We start from the raw sequence: 16,338 nt of genomic DNA, 5'->3' as shown, positions 1-16,338 counted from the left end.
TGAAAAAGATGTATAATCGTTTTTAGTCATTAAAGTCGAGTAACGATTGTATTAACTTATAAAATTTAATTCGATTTTCCTAAGTCACTGCATGAATATGAAAATAATATTAAACTCACGTAGACGTGTACTTTTTTATTTGTTACAAAAGTAATAAAACGCTTGCTTCATTTGAGACGGAAAAGACATCCCTATCGTTTGTTGCAACAATTCAATTTCATGCATTGCATTAATCACTAAAATGTAAATCTTAGTTTCATTGAATTTACTTATTCTAGATGTATGCGTAAATTTATTTACTCTTCGCTTTTTATATGTTACTTACTTATTGTGAGTGTATAAGTTTTTCATGCTTTTGATGATTAAAAGTAAAAAATAAAATAAAAAGTGGACGGACGTTTCTTCTTGGATGGACTATGAACACTATAAGAAATTCAAATGCTAGGTGTCATTTTATAAGTGATCACATTTCTTTTCTACTTATTTTAATTAGACAACAAAATTATATAAATATTAAAATGATATCATTTAAAGAGACTACACCACTAATGATGCTCTAATATATCTGAAGCACATTCAAAACTCACCAATTCCAAAACAATACGAGGATATGTTAAACCTTCACATGATTCTTGAGGGGGCCTGGTACGGATCCACGACACGTAAACCAATCAACTATAGACAGCGTTTATATATTACAAAACCCCATAATTTTAAAAAGAGTATATAACGTTTGTGTTTATACGTACCAGTGGACTTGGTCCAAGAGGTAGTATGTCCCTTGCTTCTTCTTTCTTTGCTTTTACATGAAACATGGTAGGTCGTCCCTTTTAATCGCAAGGTTATTCCATGTCGGTTTGTCCTTAAGATTCGTCCTAAATCGTTCTTTAAAAAAAAAAAAAAGATTCGTCCTAAATCGAAGTATGGCGGCTAATTATTTGCACTGCTGGTTAATCACAAGGTTTGCGGTTTCGTACCGGTGAAATTGAAGATTTCGCAGTGTACTTGTAGAGTACCGGTTGATGTAATCTTCTTAATCAATTTGCGATTTGAATGTGATTTTTATGTGTACCGTATATAAGCGAAGTTCAAAACGATTCATACCCCAACACTGGTACAACTTTTAGCAAATGACAAATAAATTTAGATGGAGCAAATTGTTCAGTAAAACCAGGGATGGAACAGAGCACGTGTTGATTTGAAAATAACAATAAAAGAGGGCCGGTCCTTATATAAATACACATACTATTGAAAGATGTTTTATCTTGAAAAAGATCTAGCTGCGGAAATAACCATAAGTGGCTAAACACAACAGAGGCACATTACGTCTTCCACTCTTACTGATACCCTAACACTATGTAACGTATAATTCAGTCTCTTTTTCAGGCAAAAACTAAAGTATCTGCATGCCCTTGATTTGGTAGTGAATCATTTACCGACGTAGGTGTACTGTGTAAATCTTTCTCAAAATAATATATATATATATTATATTTTTTTCAAACGAACATATTAGCCTTGTGATCTCAATTTCTAAAGTCTTGAAAACAATAATTGAATGCATGAGATTTTGTTATGACACATGTGTAGGTATCCTTATCCATTCCAGCACTTAGCTTTACTCCATTTGTTTCCAAATAAATGTTATTTTGATATTTTCACACAAATTAAGAAAGTGACGGAAATATATATTATTTGTTATTAATTACATATCTCCGACCAATAATATTTGAGATAATAAAATTATTTATAAAATCAATGCAGTTTGAAATTAACTTTTATTTGAAAATAAATATAATTTGTATTGAAATTATAAAGTAACATTTTCTGTGTAACAAAAAAAATGTTAGAATGATACTTTTTTTTTTTTTTGTCACGAATGTTAGAATGATACTTATTATGAAACATATGGAGTATATGCTTATGATAATTAATTTCTTTAAAAACAGAAATTTTGTAAGCATATCATTAAGCATTTGTTTGTTTATAAAGGTGTTTCATAAGCTAAAAAAACTATTTTCTATAAAAAGTTTAACACAAACTTACACAATTCAAACAAAACCTGCAGTATATATTTTTCATACCAAAACTGAATTAAAATCGTATCATCACCCTTAATCATCTGCTGAACGAAGTTGATTATATTATTTAATATTTTTATTCATAAACAAGAATTCAAACTATAATCTAACAAAGTCCAAACAAAGTAATAATAGTTTGCTAGATTTGTTTTTTTTTTTTTTTTTATTCATCTTTTTTCCTTCTCCCCAAACAAAGTAATAATAGTTTTTTTTATTCATCTTTTTTCCTTCTCCCCAAATAGTTTGCTAGTTTGCTAGATTTGTTGATATGAGAGCGAATATAGTTTGCTAGTTTGCTAGATTTGTTGATATGACAGCGAATATATATGTAGAGAAGTAGTAGCTATGGGTTGAGGATAAGTGTAACAGTACTTAGCTGCAAACCACTCATTTAACAACACGTTGTCTTTCTTGAGTGTACCGTTGAAAGTAAGTTCTCTCACTTGCATCCCTTCAACATGAGGCAATCATCCATGCCGCAGTACGACTATACTACACCCAGTGACCCAAAATGGCCAATCCATATTAATAATTATTTTCTTTATTTGAACACTGGATGTAGAATGTAAAATTAACTTTTACGTGGAACTAGTAGAAACTTTTTTTTAGTTAGTAGAAACTTTACACATATATAAAAGCATTTTTATGATTCTAATTTTGTAATAGCATCGTCACTGCTATACTTGATTTGATCAGGTGATTCACTTATACCATGCAAGTTGCTATATTTTTTTTGTTTTGAATATCAAGAGATTTAGGCTGAAACCCGTAATTTTTCTACATCCAGAACCACAGTATGTAATTAGTTTCATAACATGCACGTTGCTTATGGATAATAGTGACAAAATTATAACTAAGCAAATACAATATTGAAAGAAAACTATAGTACTAGGACCTTCAATAAATTAACTACATATACACTTTTCAAAAGATACACAAGTTTGCACTAGCAGCAACGTAAATATATTTTAAAAAACGTAAATATATACATTTTCACAATATCAAACACTGAACATATATATGAATTGATGATAATATCCTGATCGCCGAGAGAGAAGAAGCGTCCAATTTTAGGCGGTCATCAAACTCTTGCCAGTTTGACCATAAAACATTTTTTTTGTCCGTTTACAAATTTTTTCTTCTGTTTCCAGGTTTATCATATATCATATACAATAATAAGGTTAATCAACTCGATATGACCTATCAAACCATAAGTAAGGGTTTACTATAGACTGTAATACAATTAATCATGTTCTAATAAAGATTATACATTTTCGGATTCAACTCATTTTTAAAGTTTTATTCAAAGTACAGAAATTCAGAACATAAAAGCAAACATGGCTAATAATTTAGAACAGAATAAACATTTCATTAATTTTTGGTTTTTGCATTTGATGGACACAAACGTGATTAACGTCTTCGAGCTGCAGTTTCTCTCTGAGCATTAAAGAAGACAGCAGCGACAGGAAGACCAAGATCATACTCGATCGCAAATTTGCGAGTGTTGAAGTGATCTCTCGAAGGAATGTTTGGGAAGATAACACGTCTTTGCTTCTGCTTGAACAGAACAAATACGAACCTGTGTATCCCTATGCTAGGCCTTGGCAACTCATAGCTCACCACCTCTTTTCCTATTATTTCAACTCAAATGTCTTTAATTAATAGGTGAAAATATTTTACTATAAGTATTATGTATCGCGAAATTCATGACGAGCCCGTACCAAATGTAGCATCGGTTGTACCGGGGATGTTTGTTACGATCCTGTTTAGACATCTACAAGAATTAATTTCTTCGTCTTGCTACTAAAACGTTTAGGGAAATCCTCGTGTTTTGATGGAAGAGACTTTGACCAAATCAACTCAAGTTTTTATAAAATCAGGTGAGAGACAAATCACAATATTAAACATCATTAGGGTTAAAAATATTTCTAATGAAGTGCATATTCAATATTGGCCCAAAATGAAACGGCAAACAAAGAACGATCGTACCAATGCAGGTGCTCTTTTTGAAAGGGGTCACTAGGACCTGGAACATCAGGGTCTATCATCACCTGTTTTCAATTAAAAATTGTGTTTACCATTAAATAATAATGATAAAATGTAAATAACAGCATCATGTTATTTACAAAACATGTACAATTTATAAGATAAAATGAAAGTGAGACTTTTATATGTTTTGACCATAAACAACCAGCGTTCCAACATTAGTAATGATTTCAAAATAGTCTTAATATATGCATATTTACCAAGGTGAAGAAGGATCTGAGATCACCACCATGGATCTCAACCCTAGGCTTGGAGGAGACAGAGGAAGGCAAAAGTTCATGGCCGTTGGAGACTTGCTTCTTGTTGTAGCTCACATTCATTTTAATTGTTGGAGTGAAGAAATCAAGAACATCTCCTACTACTCTTCCCATTATCAATGGCTCTATCACTCTAGCTCCCATATTCTCCATTTTTAACTTATTAAGTTTCTTTCTCTTTCTAACTAACTCTGGGATTAAAAATGAGCTAAGGGAGAGATTTGTAGTGGTGTGTGTTAACAAAGAAGACCAAGACATCTATTTATAGGGGGTTTCCGACTTGGGAGAGAGAGATACACTTTAGGGCCCAAGCGCTCTCTCTCGTGTTGTATTACGACATTTACATTAATATTATTTATATTACTAGTGTATTAAACCAATCAAATAATTGAGTCCATTAATTTACAGAATCGTATAATCTTTAGCGGCATCAAGAACAAAAACCATTCAAGTCTAAAGTTCGACAAAAAATAATCCTAGTTAGATATCTCTCTGAATTGATGAGCTCAGGAGTTCTTTTCACTCGTCCATGATTAAGAAATTTCTATATTTACATTTTTGTCGTGCATGATTATATTTACAGCTATGGATAAAATTATTGCCCAAAGGTCACTTCATTGTCCTAAGGTAGGATTTTTTTGTTCTTTTGCATTGAGAACAAACATAATTAAAAACAGATAGTAACTATTATGAATTTATATACCAGTAATCATAGATCGTATAAAGGCACGTACATTTTAATAATAAGATAACTAGATTTTGACCCGCCCTTAAAAGGGCGGGTATATTTTTTGTTTTAAATATAATTTTTGATATTTTTTTTCCTTTCTGATTATATTTTTATTTTTTTGTAATCATATATATATATATATAATTTTTAATCAAAATATATTATATTAGATAATATTAATTAAAAAATTGATCTGGTATGCACAAAGTTAAGGATGGGTTGCGGATCAAACTCGCCCCGCTTACCCGCCAACCGCAAACAAATAATTTTGTTTTGGTTAAAAAATATGACCCGCACAACCCGCAAACAAATAACTTTGTACCCGCATCCGTTCCGCTTAATTGTGTAGTTATCCGCAGGTTATATACATAGTTTAAAAATCACTATTTAATTTAATTACTATAAAAGTATATTTACAATACAAATTTTATACATTATTTAAATTTTAAATTATTATTTTTAAATTCTTGTATCTAAAAAAATATTTTTTTAATTTTTATTTTTTAAATATTTTACGGGTCGACGGGTTGCCACGATCCAAAATCCACCAATCCATACTCATCCCACATAAAAACTAATAACCAATATCCGCAAATCGATTTTTCAAATAGTTGGACCAAAAATAATTAGTTAGTGAAAGGGTCCAACAACTTTTTTAAATAGATATAGTTTGTTTAGATACAAATTTGAAAGAAAATGAATCAATTTTCAAAATTTTGTTAGATTGTTTGTGTAGATATGTGAAGAATTAATTTTTAAAAATTAATTTTCGAAATTTAATTTATGTAGTTTTATAATATACTTTCAGAATCAGCGGCGGTATACTATTTTAAACTAAATAAAATGTTTTAACTTAATTTAGTTTTGTTTTTGTATAATTATTGAAATAGACTTACAATGCATGTTTCATATTGTTATGATGATTTACCCATGTTTGAACGTTAAACCTTTAATAATTATACCACTCGTGGTTGGGTTGGGTTTCTTAACATTTAGACCCAAAAAAACTCATAGTTGGGATTAATAAGTGATGTGTTGATAAAAAATGTTTTAATAAAATGAAGTGTATCAAGTGGTACAATATTATTTTTGTGTACCAAATTCTATGATCTAATAAATAAAATATATATGTGCTATAATCAAATCGTGTACAAAAAGATATGGGCATAATTAATAAATAAAAATATTGACTAATTAAATGATTGTTTGAGAAATATAAGGTAACTAATTGTTAGTTGAATTTAATGTAACACTAAAATACTATTAGTCAATATGAAATATGCATTGCAAGACCAAAAAAAGGAAGAAGTCCAAAACAACTTTCATAGGTAGATTTCTTTAGACTCCTTCTCTTTTAATAATATTGATAGACTTATGGCAACGGAATAATAAAAAGTAAATATACCAATGGTTAAAGAAAAATATCGATCGTAGAATTTGGTGACGCATTGGATCTTCAGAAGAAACACTAGTTATATTATAACTAACAAAAAAACACTAGTTATAACTTATAAAAACTTTATAGCCAAGAGTTTACGTGAAGAACGACTCTTGAAATGGAGATTATACATGTATCATGTAATTTTGTAAAACCTTAAAGTTCCACCAAAACAATAGAAATCGTTCCAAAAATCATACAACGAAATAGCAAGTATAATAGTTTTTAGTGGAGATTCCAAAATATTAGTTTTTATATATTTTTTTCTTTTCTTATAGAAGTAAATTTTGATTGAGAATTTGATCATATTGGGAAATTGATCAGAATAAAGGCATAAAGTAGAATGGATGGCTTATATATAAGCTTTGCTTAGATCATGACATCAGATAAAAACAAAACATATATTAAAAAAAAAAAGAACATCACCTAGACTAGTGGCCGACGAATCAAATTAGCTTTGATGAAGCTTTTAACCAAAAGATGTAGCAAGAAGCAGAGAATGCGTTGTAACCCCAAAACTACCAACTGAATCTTCTCAATCAGCGAGAGTTTTTGCTGTTGCAACTTCAACGGTTATCTGAAAATGAACAAACGATCTTTATGGAAATCTCGCATCTGATGTTAAATGAATCGTGCCAAATACAATCCGAACTAATGGTTAGTGCCAAATACGACATGAACTCAACTAAAACTTTAAAAACCTACCCGAACTTTTTAAAACGTGCATAAATCTACATTGAAATATTATTAAAAAGTTGAAATTACATAAACTACTATTTTTTCATCGTATTAAATTTTAAAACTTTGGTGATAATTTTTCTGATTTATATAAATACATAACATGTTTTTACTTATTATATCTTCAATAAACTTATATATTACTAAATATAAATAATAAAATATTTATAATTAAATTATCTTAGATATACTTAAATTTTAAAGTTATTTATAAATAAAAATGTATAGATTATTTTTATTTTTAAAACTTAAGTGAAATTTTTTCAAATTTATTATTATATATTTTGATATTTTGTTCAAAATTTTGAAGTTATTTATATTTTGAACCTTTTACCTTTCAAAATTGAACAAAATATAAAATATATAATAATAACTTTTGAAAAAAAATCACTTAAGTTTTAAAAATAAAAATAATCTATACAAGAAATTTTTATAAATAACTTGAAAATTTTAAGTATATTAAGATCATATAATTATAAATATTTTATTATTTATATTTTAGTAAGATATAAGTTTATTGAAGATATAATAAGTAAAAACATGTTATGTATTTATATAAATCAGAAAAATTATCACCAAAGTTTTAAAATTTAATACGATGAAAAAATAGTAGTTTATGTAATTTCAACTTTTTAATAATATTTTAATGTAGATTTATGCACGTTTTAAAAAGTTCGGGTAGGTTTTTAAAGTTTTAATTGAGTTCAGGTCGTATTTAGCACTAACTATTAGTTCGGGTTGTATTTGGCACGATCCAAGATGTAGCAAGAAGCAGAGAATGCGTTGTAACCCCAAAACTACCAACTGAATCTTCTCAATCAGCGAGAGTTTTTGCTGTTGCAACTTCAACGGTTATCTGAAAATGAACAAACGATCTTTATGGAAATCTCGCATCTGATGTTAAATGAAACACACACAGCGTGGGCGCACTTCCATGACAAGTAATGCTTACGGTAAGCCAAAAAAAACAATTGGACACGTACATCAATTTTTTTCTGTTTAGAAAGTTCAAACATCAATTTTTTTCTGTTTAGAAAGTTCATACCGAACCATTTCATGTCTGCGCCTATGGTCAGGACGAACTCCACCCTAAAACCATGGTCAGGCTTAAAACGGATCATGCTGAAAGCCTACTTTGAAGCAGTGATTTGAAAATTAATCCATTAGAGAATAACTTGGAGAACATTAATAGAACTAGAAAGGTTTAGAGCACCTCAAATGGTTAGAAACAGCTAAGATTTCTAAAACAAAAAAAATATTAGTATAATAGTTAATTATTTATATTTTATTTTATTTAAACTAGTTAATCATCTCTTTGAATTACATGCGTCTTTTTAATATCCCATAATTTCTACAAAAACTCATAACTCTTCCTAATACTAACATTTAAGGTGCTCTTAAAACTTTCTATATCGTTTTGGTTGATAAATGAATAAACCGAGAGATTTTGGAGGGTTCAGACAACAATATGATAAGACCAGAACAAAAATCAATCCATGAAATGTCTTACAGCAAAAACAAAATTCAGTTCGAATGCATAATCACTAATCCAGTCACAGAAAAAAAAAAAAAGCAAGATAAGCAGACATAGTTCTGTAGTGGAGAAAGGAACAAGACGAATCAACGAAGTCTCCTAGCTTCTCTCTCAGACTCGAGCAAAGTGAGGATGTCACCTTCTCTCACGGGTCCCTTGACGTTTCTCATAATGTAACGATCAGAGTCAGTGAACTTCACTCGAACCTGAGTCACCTGACCCCTGGATCCAGTACGTCCCATCACTTTGACCACCACGGCGTGCTTAATCTGAGAATCCATTCTGCATCCAATACACAACAAACATGAAATTTTTATCAGAATTTCACATTCATTATTACATTTGCTAGGATATCTTCAATCTGCTTCAACATGAATGAATCTGTTACACAATCGTAAGAACATAGCATGTGACTAGTGTGTGCTGATTACGAATTTTAAGACAAACACAAACTAACAATCCTTGTTTCTAATCGCTGTCTGAAGCGAAACTAGGTTCGCTTATCTAACAAACAGAGCAGAGTTGTCTAATTACAAATTCGAGAGAAATGAAAAGAAAACGACAAATCTCCTAAAAGATTGCAATAATCAATAGAATATGAGAATCAGAATGGTTGAAGATACCTGAAGACGACGGCTCGGTGAGAGACGGAGGTGAGAAAGCTTAGCGGCGATGCAAAAACCCTAATTTCTAAAGAAGCGCGTTGTTGTCGTGAGCTTTTATAGGAGGGTGCTGTGGATTGTTCCGTTCGGCCCATATAAAGCCCACTGAAATTTGTATGGGCTTTATAGCTGTTCAGGTTACACGTCTCGTTTGGTTCATTGATTCTAGCCGGTTTCTTTTAATTCAACGCGTGTTTTTCAATTTAATTGAATAAAGGAAAATATGAAAACTCATAACGATTTTAGTAAAAAGGAAATCTTCATACAGATTTTTGACTATAAATATAGATCTCCTCGCACAACTTATTTCATAAACTTCTTTACATCATCATATATCATTCATATATTTTTCTCTTTAGAAACAACAATGTCTTACGTCCAGGCTTTTGAAGAAATCGACAAAAACAAAGATGGTAAAATTTCATGGGATGAGTTCGCTCAATGGATCCGTGCTTTCTCTCCTTCGATGACGTCTGAAGAAATCGATGAGATGTTCACAGAGCTTGATGTTGATGGTGACCGTCATATAGATATTGTAGAATTTGCCAAGTGCTATGCGGTTAGCGAAAAAGAAGAAGACGACGAGGCTGTTCTGAAAGAAGCTTTTGAGCTGTTTGATACGAATGGTGATGGTAAGATTTCAGCGAGTGAAATTCATGTTGTGTTGAAACGTCTTGGAAATAATAAGTCAATGGAGGAATGTGCTCGCATGGTTCGTGGCGTTGATGCGGACGAAGATGGTTATGTTAGCTTTGAAGAGTTCAAGACTATGATGAGTTCTAACAACAAAGCGTTACTATAATTTTATCCTAGATTTTCTTTAGCTATGCTTATCTTTTCTGTTTATTAATTTGGGTTTTTAAGCAATAACATCGTCGTGGTCGTGCGTATGAATAATTTTGTCTAGATTTGAGTCAATCTCTAAAAGGGTTCTCAAATATTTAATCTTATTTCAAATAAAATTATATTCCAGATACTTCTATAAATATTATTTTTATTTCAATACAAATTAAGTTGTGATTAAACATAAATAGCATTAGCAAACTAAACCTTCATCTTAGCTTTGAAGTCTAAAGCTATAATGAAACGATGTTTTTTTAACACAGAATGAGACATAAAACTTATATTTCATATAGGAAATAAAAAGAAACAAGTTATGGTTATTACCACAGACCAAAATATAGAAACTCTTTAGTACTGAGCAACAATATGATTATAAACAACAAGTGTAAGAAAATCATCAAGCTCTTATGCAGTACACTGCTTTGTAAACATCTTGGAAGCTTCTTTATACATTCCTCTTTCAAACTTGTCTTTCCCAACCTCTTTCTTGATTCTCTCCAATAAAGTATGTGGTCTCTTCTAAGCCATTGAAGTTATATTTAAAATGGTTTAAACAAAAATGAATTGAATTTATATTACAAACATTTAAAACAGATTTCATTGCTTGTTTCACACACAAAGAACCCTAAACCCAACTTTGAAAACTCTGTAATCAAATCATTACAAACCAAAACTAATTCAATCCTCTTCCAACTTCACCCAATCCCACCATAAAAGTTATGGAAAACTGAAAAATAAAAATCTCTTCTAAGAGCAAATTGGACACAGAACCAAACCATTCTCATTACACACCAAACACTTAACAACAGCATTATTCTTCTTCTCCCCATCCATAACCTTGCAGCTTCCGTTACAAACATCACACATCACAAACCTCATCCCACCGCACCCACAGCAGCAACCACCTCCAAGCCTCTGTTTAGGCATACACTCGAGCAAAATTCCCAGTTTACCCTCCTCCTCCAACTTCATCACATCCACCATCCTCCCCTTCACGAAAACCGCCGGTATTTTCACCTGCTTCGTTCCCAAAATGCCCCTGATCTCCTCCTTGAAAACAGAGTGCATCGACACGTCCCTCTCCGAGAATCTAACTTCGTGTGAGTCCAGCACCGATCTCACCGCGTTGCAGTCCTCGAACGTCTTCCTTATCCCTCTCAGCGTCGTGATGTAGACCACCACCGAGTCTTCTCCTCCCGGTGGACATTTCTCCGGGAAACCCTCGAGGATCCTCTCTGACTCTCTGTTTCTCTCTGTTTTTCCCGAAGAAGAGATCACCATCTTTATCTGCTCTTTCTCCTGAGACAGCTCTCTCTCGTAGGAAGCCACGAGATCCGGATCGAACGCTGGACTGAAACTCTTCCTCCTCTGCGTAACCGCGGCCGAACCTTCCTCTGTTTTGAGAGGGAAACTCAAACGCATCACGCCTCGCTTCGGAATCTGGTTCGGACTCAATCCTCTGTTTTCTTTCCCCCTGAATCTCTTACTACTACCGTTCCTCTTCGGAGACTCCAGGCTCGGTTTCGCCGGAGTCTTCCACGATAAAATGCCACGAGACTTGGGACTAATAATCCTCGTCGAATCTTCGAGATCTTCCATAAGCTCCCATGTGTTGATTATCTCTGGATCATCTTCCCGTGCAGTTGATCGTCTTGGTTCAAAGGCTTCGCCTTTAGTGAGTTCCTGAGAAGTCTCTGGTCGTTGTTGGTCGAGATCGAGATGACCGTAAGTAGTGGAAGTAAGAGAGACAATGTGATCGCCGCCGTTGTTGACTCGAATCTCTCTTACCAGTTTCTTCTTGACTAGCTTCGAAGAAACACAACCCATCTCTCTCTCTCTCTCTCGATTTTTTTACTGAGGGAAGAAGAAACAGAGATTGAAGTAGAGTAGAGGAAGGGAGTTTATTCTTGTCTGAAATTTAATTACTTTCAAACGGTCATATTTTTTTTCGAACGGACATTGTGGAAGTGTTTTCAAGTGGATCGATGGACTTTTGTCGGAAGACCCCTGATCTTTATGTTTTTATCTAGTTTTTACCGTATAATCGTTTCAAGTTACTAGATAGACCCTCATGAAGCTTTAGTTTTTTTCATTTTGCTTCCTAAAAGTATTTTTATTCCTGTTCTCTTTGCCTAGATTCCTGCAATTGCAGACTGCAACGGTCTATCATTGTACGTTAAGCGACCGTTAACGCTTTCCAATCTTTAGATATGTGCATATGAATTTATATTATTGAAATTATAATAGTTGACCATCCTTTTGTTTATCAATAGTATGGTTGGGACTTGGGAATATAGCCACTTTTTTTCGAACAAAGGGACTATAGCCACTTAATAATGAATATTTAAACGATAAGCTAATGACCTAATTAAATTAATATTGCTGAAAAAATTAAGAAATATGGTAAAAGTAAAGATGCAGAAAAATTATGTGGAACAATATGTATTTTTAATATAGAGAGGGACAATATATTAAGGGTAAAGGAGGTTATTCTATTTTCAAATTAGAAAAAATAGAAAATCTAGACATAGCCCCTCGCCCTAGATTGCTCTTTAAGTTAAAAAGACTGAAGTGATAGCATGGAAATATATAAAATCATTTGCTTATCTAATTCATAATGCCACCATACAGAAAGGACCCGTGCTTAGCCTTTTTTTCTAGTATATATTACTACTCGCAAACTCAACTAGAGAAACACTTTATCGAGGGCACGAATACTATAAAAATAAAATATATAAACTGTTTTCCCTCCATTCTATATAAGATGATTGATTTAACGTGCCATATTGATAAAAAGTAGTAATCATAACAAATAATTAACTAACATTCCGTCCATAAACAAGCAACTAAAGTGCAAAAGCCAACATTACAACCACTAACAACAAGTAACAAAAACTAAACAAACAATTACAGGGAAAACATTTTGAAACTTCAGATTCGAATTTCTGAATGATTAAATAATTAATTTTCTCAAAATCTATATACAAAAGGACACATGAAAAGAAACAAAAAAGAACTACCAATGTGTTGGGTGGATGCAATCATATACTCGGACTTGGTGCCACTCTCAATCTATTTCCTTCCACCACATGAGTTTTTGAAACTTTATTTAACTGAGTTTTTAAGTGCAAATTGTATTTTTACACAAAAATGACAAGAAAGAAGATCAAACCTTGGAGAATCATGTCACACGATAATATTTGGTTTGTATATATAGATACATTTCTTGATCATTAAACCCTGCACTTACTTACTCATAACTAAGTTGAGATTATTAAACGAAAGTAGCTGAACTAAGCAGCATAAGTTTGCTTCAGATACTCTATGATTTCTGCACTCTCAAACATATTTACTCCAGTGTTTGGATCTTCCAGGTAAGGCACCTGTTTTTTATATAAAAAAAAAGAAAACAAAACACATTTCACAACTCTCTCTCTATGTAAATATATTGTATACACATATATGTATGTATTTCTCTAACCCACCTGAAAGTGACCAGCTTTCATAAGCAATTCCTGCCGTTTGGGACTACCACGAGCACAGCTGATGAAAATAAACAAAAGACAGCTAATATCAACAAAGACTATTGTTCCCTTGGTTTTGATTCTTTGAAACAAATAATGAAAAACAGTAGACTGTTGTTGTTGTTGTTGCTGTTGCCATACCTGCGTTGAATGTGTGGCAACTCGAGTTCCACAAGAACTTCGCGTACAAGCTTGCAAAACGGAGAACCCTGTGCAGAGCAATTCAAACAGAGATTTTGTATGTTTAATAAGGTTCTTCTGGTCTTTGAAGATAGAAAAAAATGATAAGATCAAACCTCGTATGCCCAGAATACGAGTGGATTAGGTGGTAGTTTTGCTGGTGTGTACAAGTTACCCTGCATTGTAAAAACTCAAGCATTTAGTGACAAATGTAGCATAAACTCTTCTACAGTGAAACACTTGATTTTTAAAATTTCGTTGGCATTGTCTTCTGAGAATATATGCCGAATATTTGTGAATAGAGAGATTCTTGTTACCTTTCCTAGACGTCCAATCGTTGCCAAGGCAGCTGTTATAGCCTACAACATCGACGTAGTTGATACTAATATTACTTTTGAATTTTTGAAGCAAAGGAAAACAATCGGCAGCATGTGTGCAAAGAAACTAACCGTTAATGGACCAAGTGATAGGCTTAAAGGAACTGTTCCATCTCCTGAACAAGTTTAACCAAACATTAGACAGAAAAACATTAATACTACTCGAACAGTAATGATAACGAAAAGATGATGATATTGTCAAAAAGCCATTTGAGAAGCAGAAACCAACCATATTTCTCGGATAGATATTTGATGATTCCATCTGATTCATACATGGACACTCCGGTGTTTGGATCAACCTATTATTAAAAGAGACATTGTATGTTTCAACACTGAATTTTTTTAACAAAAACTCATTTCCTACTGACTAAAGTGGTGATACATAAGTTTCTAGTTATGCCTATCGGTTTAAAAGTGAATATAAATTCTAAGATTTTTTGAGAAGTTCATGAGCAAAAAAGACTTGTGTTTACATAGATGTCTACTTGAACCACATTTCAGCGAACTCGAAGCAAGGAAGGAATACATCAGGGCAAAGCCAATTAGTTTCAATGATGGCTTTGGTGGGTAAAATAAACATAAAAAAGACTAAAATCATTAAGATAGAAAAGGCAAACCATGTAGGGAAACTGTAGTTTGCCACCCATCTGGTTAACCATGGGGCGAAAATTAGGACTCCCTCTTGGGCAAGGATAGTAGAGAATATCAAGATCCAACACTGTGACCATCTCCCTGACCTGCAAATTCTCAACATTAGTAGACTTACCCTAAGTCATTGCAATAAATCAAGAGGAAAACATAAAAATGATTGGCAGGCAAGATTTAGCAACTTGTTTTCATGGTATCAAGCAAATGTCTTAAGTAAAACGAAATCTTCAGAACCTTAGGCTAATTGCAAAAAGGTAATAACAGTGAGTAAGTAGGTAAGAGAGAAGTGTTACTGTTACCTTCCGGCAAAAGGGACAGCTTTATCCTCATATCCGGAAACAGAACGAAAAAAAGAAAACATTCAAGAGATAATATGAAAGAAACAAAAACAGTCTAAATGAAACACATACATTCAAAAATATAGAGCATAAGTACATACCCTTCAAACTCATATATCTCAATGGGTTTCTGAGGACGAGGCCCGATCTTCGACGTTTCCTTCACCGTGATCCCTACACATACCATTAAAATAACCATCACAAGCCCCATCAAAGTCGACATCTTTTCAGTGAAAGGTTAGAACTTTGATGATCATGATTACCGCCAATTCGCAACGCATACTGATCAGCTGGGATCACGTCCTTGGACACGAAAGAAGCAGAGTACCTTACTCAGATTCAACAAAAAAAAACATAAAACTCAATTCGAGGCTCTCCAACACCAAAGAGAACGAAAACGAAACAACTTTTACCCTGAAACGAACACTCCAGTGCCGAATCGGATAAGCACTCCGATAGCTGCACCCAACACATCTAATAGCTTCCCCGGTTTAACGGCGAAGCGTTTCGGCTCGGGAGGCTTGAACCCCGGAGGTGCGGTGAATTTGGTGGACACTGAGAGGGAGTCGGAAGGTTCGGAGGAAGCTTTGACCATGACTAGTAGGGTCGTTCTTCGGATTGATCTGCTGCTTCGAGAAGAAGAAACCGGAAGGAAGCTCGGAGGTTTAGGAGGGAGGAGGAGGAGACTGTTGGCAAGCATCATCATCCCCGCCATCGACTATTGTGAATGTCATTTCATTACTTAATGGGCGTATATTTGGGCCTTGGGCCTTCTGAGATCGTCTCTAACGGAAAAGAGTTCCTTGGACGGCGTCGTCTACCAACAAAAGACCCATTCACGTGACGTAAGTAGATTTGGAGGTGGAGGGTAGCACGTCACGTGAGCCGACCAAAAGACCGAGAAATCTAAATTCCTTTTGCCTTCGTCACTTGGGATCGCGAAAG

At 33.2% G+C, this 16,338-nt stretch overlaps 5 protein-coding genes across 5 annotated transcripts; 1 reads left to right on the top strand and 4 right to left on the bottom strand.

Annotated features, from left to right (window-relative positions):
* Positions 1–3,349: 3,349 nt before the first annotated feature.
* Positions 3,350–4,627, bottom strand: LOC108846146 (protein TERMINAL FLOWER 1). The gene is made up of 4 exons (XM_018619368.2): positions 4,325–4,627; positions 4,068–4,129; positions 3,800–3,840; positions 3,350–3,709 (listed from the first exon to the last, which is right to left on the bottom strand). Exons 1-4 carry the CDS (start codon positions 4,532–4,534, stop codon positions 3,489–3,491), a joined length of 534 nt encoding a protein of 177 aa, XP_018474870.1. The 5' UTR covers positions 4,535–4,627; the 3' UTR covers positions 3,350–3,488.
* Positions 4,628–8,740: 4,113 nt separating this feature from the next.
* Positions 8,741–9,591, bottom strand: LOC108844653 (40S ribosomal protein S28-1). Its single transcript, XM_018617936.1, has 2 exons — positions 9,445–9,591; positions 8,741–9,103 (listed from the first exon to the last, which is right to left on the bottom strand). The coding sequence occupies exons 1-2, from the start codon at positions 9,576–9,578 to the stop codon at positions 8,908–8,910; spliced, it is 330 nt and encodes a 109-aa protein (XP_018473438.1). The 5' UTR covers positions 9,579–9,591; the 3' UTR covers positions 8,741–8,907.
* A 196-nt stretch (positions 9,592–9,787) lies between these two features.
* Positions 9,788–10,469, top strand: LOC108846657 (probable calcium-binding protein CML32). The gene has a single exon (XM_018619864.2). It carries the CDS (start codon positions 9,851–9,853, stop codon positions 10,283–10,285), a length of 435 nt encoding a protein of 144 aa, XP_018475366.1. The 5' UTR covers positions 9,788–9,850; the 3' UTR covers positions 10,286–10,469.
* Positions 10,470–10,874: 405 nt separating this feature from the next.
* LOC108845919 (uncharacterized protein At3g28850) lies at positions 10,875–12,276 on the bottom strand. The gene has a single exon (XM_018619120.2). It carries the CDS (start codon positions 12,151–12,153, stop codon positions 11,074–11,076), a length of 1,080 nt encoding a protein of 359 aa, XP_018474622.1. The 5' UTR covers positions 12,154–12,276; the 3' UTR covers positions 10,875–11,073.
* A 1,125-nt stretch (positions 12,277–13,401) lies between these two features.
* LOC108844729 (uncharacterized) lies at positions 13,402–16,135 on the bottom strand. The gene is made up of 12 exons (XM_018618023.2): positions 15,807–16,135; positions 15,657–15,721; positions 15,495–15,567; positions 15,355–15,373; positions 15,025–15,144; positions 14,637–14,706; positions 14,480–14,523; positions 14,348–14,389; positions 14,147–14,206; positions 13,992–14,059; positions 13,812–13,869; positions 13,402–13,709 (listed from the first exon to the last, which is right to left on the bottom strand). The coding sequence occupies exons 1-12, from the start codon at positions 16,106–16,108 to the stop codon at positions 13,620–13,622; spliced, it is 1,011 nt and encodes a 336-aa protein (XP_018473525.1). The 5' UTR covers positions 16,109–16,135; the 3' UTR covers positions 13,402–13,619.
* Between the last annotated feature and the right edge of the window lie 203 nt (positions 16,136–16,338).

The sequence above is a fragment of the Raphanus sativus genome, chromosome 3 (genome assembly GCF_000801105.2).
Source record: "Raphanus sativus cultivar WK10039 chromosome 3, ASM80110v3, whole genome shotgun sequence".
In the NCBI taxonomy this organism is placed as follows: domain Eukaryota; kingdom Viridiplantae; phylum Streptophyta; class Magnoliopsida; order Brassicales; family Brassicaceae; genus Raphanus; species Raphanus sativus.
Note: the sequence above shows the minus strand (reverse complement) of the source record. Positions and strands in the feature narration are given on the sequence as shown.

What these genes read in the sequence shown, in the direction of transcription:
- LOC108846146 (XM_018619368.2), bottom strand. Translation starts at nt 4,534, where the DNA reads ATGGAGAATATGGGAGCTAGAGTGATAGAGCCATTGATAATGGGAAGA. An exon ending in TCAGATCCTTCTTCACCTTG is followed by an intron (nt 4,130 to 4,324) that starts GTAAATATGCAT and finishes AATTGAAAACAG; the next exon opens with GTGATGATAGACCCTGATGT. An exon ending in CAAAAAGAGCACCTGCATTG is followed by an intron (nt 3,841 to 4,067) that starts GTACGATCGTTC and finishes ATGTCTAAACAG; the next exon opens with GATCGTAACAAACATCCCCG.
- LOC108844653 (XM_018617936.1), bottom strand. Translation starts at nt 9,578, where the DNA reads ATGGGCCGAACGGAACAATCCACAGCACCCTCCTATAAAAGCTCACGA. An exon ending in CACCGAGCCGTCGTCTTCAG is followed by an intron (nt 9,104 to 9,444) that starts GTATCTTCAACC and finishes TATTGGATGCAG; the next exon opens with AATGGATTCTCAGATTAAGC.
- LOC108846657 (XM_018619864.2), top strand. Translation starts at nt 9,851, where the DNA reads ATGTCTTACGTCCAGGCTTTTGAAGAAATCGACAAAAACAAAGATGGT.
- LOC108845919 (XM_018619120.2), bottom strand. Translation starts at nt 12,153, where the DNA reads ATGGGTTGTGTTTCTTCGAAGCTAGTCAAGAAGAAACTGGTAAGAGAG.
- LOC108844729 (XM_018618023.2), bottom strand. Translation starts at nt 16,108, where the DNA reads ATGGCGGGGATGATGATGCTTGCCAACAGTCTCCTCCTCCTCCCTCCT. An exon ending in ATATCTATCCGAGAAATATG is followed by an intron (nt 14,524 to 14,636) that starts GTTGGTTTCTGC and finishes AAACTTGTTCAG; the next exon opens with GAGATGGAACAGTTCCTTTA. An exon ending in CGATTGGACGTCTAGGAAAG is followed by an intron (nt 14,207 to 14,347) that starts GTAACAAGAATC and finishes TTTACAATGCAG; the next exon opens with GGTAACTTGTACACACCAGC.